The sequence below is a fragment of the Bombus impatiens genome, unplaced genomic scaffold, assembly GCF_000188095.3.
Source record: "Bombus impatiens unplaced genomic scaffold, BIMP_2.2 scf_0406, whole genome shotgun sequence".
Classification (NCBI taxonomy): domain Eukaryota; kingdom Metazoa; phylum Arthropoda; class Insecta; order Hymenoptera; family Apidae; genus Bombus; species Bombus impatiens.
In genome coordinates, this window is record NT_176825.1 from 1,044,595 (window position 1) to 1,053,758 (window position 9,164).

At 38.9% G+C, this 9,164-nt stretch overlaps 1 protein-coding gene across 1 annotated transcript in view; it reads right to left on the reverse strand.

The window, feature by feature from the left end:
- Window positions 1–9,158, reverse strand: part of LOC100748410 (probable JmjC domain-containing histone demethylation protein 2C) — a 242,142-nt gene extending 232,984 nt beyond the window's left edge. The window contains 1 exon segment of the mRNA XM_024368213.2: window positions 8,533–9,158. Within this exon segment, the coding sequence (XP_024223981.2) occupies window positions 8,533–8,688 (156 nt within the window). The 5' untranslated portion in view covers window positions 8,689–9,158.
- Between the last annotated feature and the right edge of the window lie 6 nt (window positions 9,159–9,164).

A 9,164-nucleotide genomic window follows, 5' to 3' on the forward strand; every position in this document is an offset into this window, starting at 1 on the left:
TGAAACCGGCGAGGGGAATGGAAACGATCCTCGGTAACGTTCCTGCAGGGCGTGCATCGAACCGCATCATCTTCTAACCGTATCGCGGCCGTTGCACCCGGATTTTAATATTAGAATGCTCACGATAATGATAGGGCCCTCGAAATAACGTCCGCGATCGGTTTCGACGTCAATTATTACGGCTGAATATTTGCACAACGAAATTGATACTCTCGTCGTCGAAACGTGACGCGTGATTTCACGCGGTTCGATCGAGGTCGTTGAACTACATACAAGCACATTCGTGCGTTTCCAATTCGTAGATTCGTTGCGTCGCGTCGTCGCTACAGTCAACCCTCCCCATATGCGAATTTGAAAGATCGCTAACTAAGATCGCGGATACGCGACTCTACACTGTCTCGTGAAATGTATGGCGCAGTTTCCAAGATCGCGCCCGCGATTTATGGACGGATACTTTTTCAAACGAAATGATGCACAAAGAACGCAGCTTTTGACCGGGAAATTTGGTGCATGTATCGTGTAGCGAAGTTTTCACAGTTTCAGATGCAAAAGCGGTTGATGCGTTAGATGTTTGGAAGAAAATTATAACATCGAAATTGGTTTCTCGTGACTTTCAATCTTGGTTGGACACCGTGCGACGATTAAGTTACCAGACTGATTTTAACGGTTTTAAAGCAAATTTCTTCATTTCGAATGCTCTATATTTTTGTACGTGTTTTGGACAACCACGCAATTTGAACGTGTACTTTATCGTCGTACTGTAGTCATATTTTACGCTCTACTTTATCAAAGGTTTTGGCTACATCCGACTCTTCCGGCTACGACCTTCGTCGGTTTTGCCCCAATTATGTTCTTATCCTTGGTAATTATTTGGGACAACACTGATTACCGTAATGACCGAAATATTTAGTGTTCGATGTGATGTAATCCAGATGATATCGTGCAACTTCTGAGGCACCAAGATTTACCTAACGCTTATGATAAACTGACGTCAGTGTTGCTTAATCAATTCGATATCCCGTACGCGGATATCGTCGATAATGAAATTAAGGGAAAAGGTTCGAAATATCGACTATAGGACGCTACGAAAATAGTCACTTGACCCTGTGATATCGCTCAGACCAGCGACCTTGTGCCAGATAAATAATCAATCTTAAGTCTGATTAACGAATTAAATCGCAATAGCTCAACCTGGTAGTTGATTAGGAATTAAATAGACAAATACGGAAAATAACCCGTTTAATTTTTACATCTTCCAAGGATAAACTATTGGGACAAGTATGGATGTACACTGGTTACAGATAATTGACTATTGCAGTAATTATGTGATTTCTTATGAAAGTTTACGACGAGTAACATATAAGCGGTGTGCAAGTTCTGAATAATTAAGACGATGCAACGTGATCGTTGTGATTATGATAGTCGTGTTTAACTTCCAAAAAAGATCGAAATATCGACTTTCTCTAATATTCAAATACTTTTGTAAATTCCTGTATACACGTTCCACAATTCTGTTTAGCAGCAAGAGAATACAATTAATTAAAGGTGAACGGTAAGAGGAGAATAATAACGAAACTTCTTACTCTTAGTTTGAATAAAATAACCGAGACCAATATCTAACCTGTCCAACTAGCATTATAGTTGCGTTAGCCAACTATTTTGGTCAATTAACCGTTTTAGGCAGGAAACCGTTTTAGTTAGTCAGCCGCTTCATTCGGTTAAGTGGTAAAATCCGTTACCCTTGTTCACCGGTCATATCCGCAGGCAATTTTGCTTCCTTTAACTGACCAAAATTAAGCGGTATCAAAATTTCTCTAATTTGAAAAGTAATTATAACGTTTGAAAGTTGGTGCAATTTACAAAATAGATGCTCGCCCGTGAAGAAAAGTACAACGGAACTGCATCCTGACATTTATTCAGCGATCTTTTAAAACCACGAAGCGAGCTATGGAAAAAATCGAGATAAATGCGGAAGATAGGAACAAAAAGGCTTTTTTCCTGCTTACCAAATAAAGCTCGTTAACTCGAGTCGGTCGAACGGTTAGGTGATCTTCTTAACGAGCTGAACGAACCACATCACTATCTACGTGTTTCTTTCCTATGTACCCGGAGTTTTGGAATCATCCGGCTGAGGCAATCCTCTGAGCAACAGAGTGTAAGGGACGACTCGAACCAAAGAAGTGATTTTGTAAAGAGACCTGATCCACGCGACTCTTACGAATATGTAACATCTTCTCGGACCCCATAGCTAATGATACCGACTCTTTTGAACCCGCAGAGGACAGGGGAAAAGGCAAAGTGGATTTCCTGGTGAGAGGAAAGCGCAAAGCCAGACACGTTCTACCTTTGTTTCGCTTTGAAGCAACGTGTTAAACTTGCATTTAATCGACATCACCTGCTGCTTCTCGATCAGTGTAAAATAATATGTATAATTAATGGACTCGTAACGAAAACGAGCCGTGTCCACGTTCGTCGTTGTTGCAAGAAATCGAAAGAATCTCTCATCGATATGTCTGAATTCTTTTTAAGAAAATATTCACCATGTTGAGCAGTTGCTACGAGCCTATCTGTAACTTGACCGTCACTTGATTTACAAAATGCTATTCATCGATAAATCTTTTTTTCTATTTTCAGTCGCGAACAGAGTGAATCAGAGACGCGTCATTCTTTTTTACGTGGTAGAGCGCAAGTACAATGGTAGACGCTATTCCTCGTTTTATTGCACTTTAAGGTGAATGGAATTCTTCTACGGAGAAGAGGCCGCAGCGGAGAACGGCAGGAGACGGGGAGGAAAGAGAAGTGTCGAAGGAGGACGAAGGAAATCTCGGTCTTGCCACAGCCAGCAGAGTCCTGGCTTTCCTTCGGATTCCTTCTAGCAAATGGAGCATAAATTACGACAGACCTTAGGCATCCTGTCTTCTTTTTTTTTTCAAAAAAGAACCATGTAACGTATCGTGTATCAATCATTTCGTATGTTTTCGTGTTCTACTTTGATCGACAAATTTCGTGTTGAATAGTCGGTCGAATGATTTTATAAAGAAGATATAATACAATAAAAGTTCAGTTAAAATATATGAAAATACAACGATAATTATTACTATTTCGACCAATATACAAACAATGAATAGTTTTCAATCTATACAAAATACCATCGACTGTTCTAACATGTACTTTCAACGTACTTGGCTCTTGGAAGACACGAGCGACGTTTATAAGAAAGCTCGTCAGCTGGCAGCAGTCGAAACGCGGTATGACAAAGCTGTAAATTCCGCTGAGTGGATTCTACGGAATACACGCAACAGTGCAAATTAGCAAGAACTGGCGCAACGTGTCGTAAATGCAAATTGGAACGATTACCGAGATCGTCGCCGTTTTGAAAACGAATATCATAGCGTTCTTGGAACGCCAGGCAAAAGGCGAATTTCACGGACCTCGGTGGGAACCTTGTACAATATCAAGGACCGATCTGAGAGGAATATCAATGTTTCATCAATCGTAAATGGGTCGAAACAACTCCCCCTCTTTGCCTCGTCTCCATCGAACTGGTGGAACAGACCGCCTTTTTCGTGCACCTGCCACGTCCACGGCGAAGCACCGTTATGCAGCACATACGAGGCACATCGGCTTGCATGAATCTCCAAGAAAGAACAAACGGGGGCCCGGGCATGCCGATAACCCCAAAATTATTGCCAACTCTGGACCGCGAAATTTGCGGTCGACGAATTACCAGGGCCCTGAACCTAACACTTTCGGGTAATTTCCTACAGTTACATGCTTTTCTCTCGTAGATTGCCAAGGAGAATGCAAGGGGCAGCTATTTTCGACTGGCCGCAGAAAGAAATCTATAAAATTGTACGTGAGAAATTTTGTTCATTCTTTGAATGGTACTAGGATATGATATTGGATCCATTGAATTGCTCAGAATATGGTAAGTTCTATAAGAGGACGATACTCCTTGGTAAGAAAATCGTGAAACACATAGATCTATCAGTGTTACCTGTTAGCAAAGCTATCCGGGGATTTATGTAACGCATTTATAGAGGAGAACGATAAATGTTCGCGTTTTAATTAGATTTTAATCGTGTTTTATAGCTTGAAACGTTAAAACAAAGAGATCTTTGAATTCCTACGCTTGAAATAATTTTGCTTGCCAATTAATTGCTATACAGCGGAAATGAACGCCGGGTCTATGAAAAGAGAACGCTTTATTAGGAATAAAATCAGAATGCTATAGAGGTCCAAGTACATTAAATTTCGTGTTACTTGATATTATGCAAATCAAATGTATATTAATTATATAGAAGAATAATGCAATTAGTATGTTACAGCATACTATGACTTTATGTAGAAAATGCTACGTTCGTTGGTCGACTGGCTTTCGTTGGAATCGACGCATCGACACCTAGCCACGTCGATATAAACGGTATAGAATCTACTCTTTATCCGAACCATCGAACAGAATCGTATCATTTTCGAGGAAGGAGAAAGCGAACGGTCGCGACAAGCGCTTCGCATTCAATGACCTCGGACCACGGCTCGATGCCAGCGCAGCGAATGACCTCCGACTGGTAAATAGTAAACAGATGTCAACTAAATTCATTCCAGAGACCAGATACTTGTTGGCGCCATCGTAAATTCGCAGACGAATTCGACATCGAGTCGTTCGTGTAACAAACGTCCAATCATCCAATAAACCTAATCATGTAGGGGATATCTGGCAGAAGTATTGCAACGTTTTTGGAAAATGCTACAAAATTTGATTGGCACTGTAACCAGACGCAGCTATCACGATCGTATCGATCTTTGAAAGCAATTTGAAAATGTTTTATTAAAATTTCGAACATATATAACGTTTTGAGGCGTTGTAATTCACAATTTCAGATTGCTTATAGCACCTGAATAATCAAAGTCTAGTAAGTATAACGCGTAGAACTTCTGGAGCATCTTGTCAATCTAGAGTAATACGCAGTATGAATAGTAGAACACTTATAGTAGTTAGAATATCTGGAATAGCCTACAATTGGCTCGATGCTTAAAACATTTAGAATACCTAGAGTAGCCGGGGCAGAGTTCTTGAAACGCTAATGGTAAGCTCGTAGTGGTCGATTTAAAATAAATATTAGGTAGTTCGTCGTATAATAGAGTTACAGGAATGATTTAACAAAATGATGATGTGGACAACGTCGTTTATTTGTCAGCAAGACGTATTTTAATTAAAAAGCTCGGAATAAATCGGATTTCATTGCTTCTAATTATTTATCGTAGCTACGTAGAATGAAGTATTAAGACGCGATTAAATTGATTTTTAAAAGCCAGTACGCAATAATGAAATGGACATTTGTAATTTTCTGAGCTTCAGGTGATGTATAAATAAAAAACAATTCCAAGTCTTGTAATAGACGATTTAAATCAATAATCCGGTGATTGCAGAAAAAAGTTATAATTGCCACTACTAATTATATTGATTCATTATTGATTCGTCGACTTCGATAAAACGAACGCTAGTATAGCTGTATGCTTATGTTAATGGAATATATATGCTACGTAGGAAACGTAGATATCTGAAACGTTTTACTGGTAACACTACGTGCGAACGTTGAATTATATGTAAATGATTCGAACTGAATGGCGGAGAAAATTAATGTCGCTTTTCCACAAACAAAACAATTTTATCGGTCGTATAATATCGGCTTTAGCTGTATGGTTGGTTTTACGGTCAAAAAGGAATATTAATGTACGCGATATAATATCATAAATATTAATGTTGATATCAAAATTTCATTTCGAATTTATCGAACATTAATTATAGGGACCCGGGTCTCGAAACGTGTTTTCTTTGGAAAGAAATACATTTCGAGCCACCAAACACTTGCTTTTCGGCGTTCGAGTTGGACTTCGTAAAAGCCGGTTGAAAAAAATAAAACGGAACGTCTGGCTTTAAAAATTTTCAACTGACTCGCACCAAACAACGTGAGCGCTAGAATTCAGGACTTTGTACTTGTAACCACGCGTAAATATCCTTGAATGAATTATTGAATGAAATGAAATTCCGCGTTAAAAAGACGAAGAACACTGTATAAGCATAGTCGAATTTGAATTTCAATTGTTGTTGAATTTTGAACCGGATAACAACGTTTATTACGAAAATGACTTTACTTAACCGATAGACGTGTAATCGTGCAGAAATGTAAGCTATCTTAGTTGCATAACTGAACGTTATTATTAATAAAGACAAGATCTCAGTCTTTGTCGCGTTTAACAATACAGGTTTTTTAACCAATATAATCCACCAACGAGACGATACACGAGAGTCTCTTAGATTTCTTAATTGTCCATTTCTAATCGATTTCTTAGTTTCATTACATACGTACTCGATTAATATTCCATTCTCAAGAAACAAATAGCTTGCCTCCATAAATTCATACATCGCAAGAAGATAATATAAATAGTCGTGTATTATCATCACTTTATGGTAGCTTTCAATTTATCGAGTTGATCGAGGTAGCTTTTAAACGGCTAATGGAAAACTTCAGCAAATTTTGGCCACGCACCGTGTAATTGATAAAAACCGGCCGTATAATCCATATTGGTTGCATTTTGCGATGTACGTATATACATATGTGTACCGACAACGTCCTCGAAAACTAGAATAGTTATGACTTATGTTATGTCGCGATAACGAAAAAAAGAAACTCTCAGGTAAGCGGATCGCACGATAGCTTACGTAATCTGACAAAAGCAACGCAGAGCATAACGTTAACTTGCCTATTTTGCTTCGGTTCGCGTTTTGGCAACGATTTCGCGGCCGTTTAAACTCGCTTATCTCTGATCAAATTCGATCAACAGCTTCTCGATGGATCGTGAACGGATGATAACGTCGACCGATTTATGGCTTCCTACATGATGCATGCACAAGAATTCTGCCTAGTTCTGCAGATGATCGCCTTTATTTCTAATTGTTATTTCTTCTGTTCTGCGCGTATGATAAACGAGACTTATTCAATGAAATACGAGAAGTTGCAAGCAACAGACCAATCGTCTATCTCAAGACGGTTTAACGGAAGAGTACTTGATCTTAAGACTGGTTAGACATCGTACGAATCAACAAGTGCTGATAAGAGAATACTAAATATTTTCAAGATAAAACGTTTTAGACACGAAGTAACAACAACAAGTTCGTAATAATAATTTTGTACAACGTAGAATAGACAGCAAAGTACATAAATGATATTCGTTTTATTTCTGGATGAGAGTAAATTGATGTACTCCATAAATTAAATTTTAAAAATACTTGATAATGGAAAGCAGAAAATAACCTATAGATAGGATGCGAATATTAATGCATTTATGGAAAATTTATTCAAATAAAAACAAATTTTATTTAAATTTCAGTAAATGTAAAAATCTGCAGTATACACATAATATGCAAAGATATCTAAAGGATTAAACATAAATATTAAAATGATAAGATAAATACCTATTTAGGTTCCATCTATTTAATTGTATCGATAAAACTATGAATTTACATAATTATTCGCAACTTATCTGCAACCGAATATATTCGATATATTAGTCAAGTACCGCAAAATAAAAAATTTTCAATATTGAACATCGTATTGTATCATGACTCTATTTTAGCTATGAATGTTATTAACATACAATTAATATCCTATTATCAAGGTCTGAATTTGCTATTCATCAACCCTGCCTCGAATCTCATGTATTATCCGAAAATATGTATAAGTTGGGAAGAATAGGCTCATTGAAATTCGACAGGAGCTGTCGAGGAATCTTTTTAACCTTTTTAATCCGCGAATCTTTCCATAGTTAGAATGGAAAAGATATTTATCGACTAAGTAAAACGAGGAACGGTTCGTTATATTTATATATATGTACATACTAATACAGCTTCGTCTCGATATTAAGCGTATAAACACATTTTTGCTTCTCAATCGCTATGTCACATGATTTCTCGACTAACTCCAATTGTATTCTATCTATCAGCTATTGATATATTTCCAACTATCTATATTATTCATAGAAATAATATTTAGAACGCATAAAACTATGAAAAAACACGTGTTTATATAGCCATTGTTCGTTTCAGAGTATTAATACTTTATCGAATGAACATTTGCGTAGATTAATTTCGCTATCGTTGTAAGAGACTTTTGTGAAACGTGAGAAATGTATGAAAAAACGATGGAAATAACCTATGCAATATTCAGAAAGTTTTTCGATCGGAATGTAGTGTCAGCCACGAAAAAAACACCTATGACACAAGGTTTTTTTTTGGTATTGTAGAGGCAGAAGCGCGGGCTTCTCGGAACGAGGTGAAGTAGACGCGAAGTTCGAATGTTCGAAAGGTCGATCGCTAATGTAAACAGAAACAGCGTGTCGCGCGCGCGATGCCAGATAGGCCGCATGCATCGAACCAAAGTTAGTCTACGTAAATTCGACTCGTGTTTACGATTAATCGAGAGGACAAAAATCGTATAAACGAAGAATGTCCGTTAGGTGGACGATACTCACCTGAAGATCATGACAGCCGTTATCCCTGTGACTGGCAGCACGAATCACCCCTGCACGCCACCCCCACTCACTGATCTTATTCACCTTTAGCTTGGTGAAACCACTCACCGAGAGAAACCTCTTTCCCACGATCTCTTCGCGAAACTTGTACGCCATATTATGGATCGGCAACCGCGGCGTGTCGAATCCGCGAATTCGGATCGCCAGCCGGGTCTTCCAATCACCCTTTCTCCTCCTCTACTTCTCTATACGTCTACTTCTCCTTCTCACTTCTCTGTCTCTCTCTCCTTCTTCTATCCCTGTATATCTCGCTATCCTTCCCTCTCGCACTCTCGCACTCGCTTTCTCTCTCCCCCACGAACTGTGCCGTTCTCTTTTCCTCTATTCCGATCCTCCAGCGAGCGTGCCTCTCCCCCAAAAAAGAAAACCCCACGTAGCACTGAACTGTAGAGAAGAACAACCGAGCACCGATCACCACTTCGTTATTTTTCACCAAAGACACCAACAGCACAGTCACTCGGATCTGCTTCTCTCCTCGTGATCACGACGGGCCAGCAAACAACAGGGCCATGAGGCGCGCACGATCCTCTTCTCCTTTCTCCTCTTTTCTTCTCTCTTCCTTGGACGGTCGG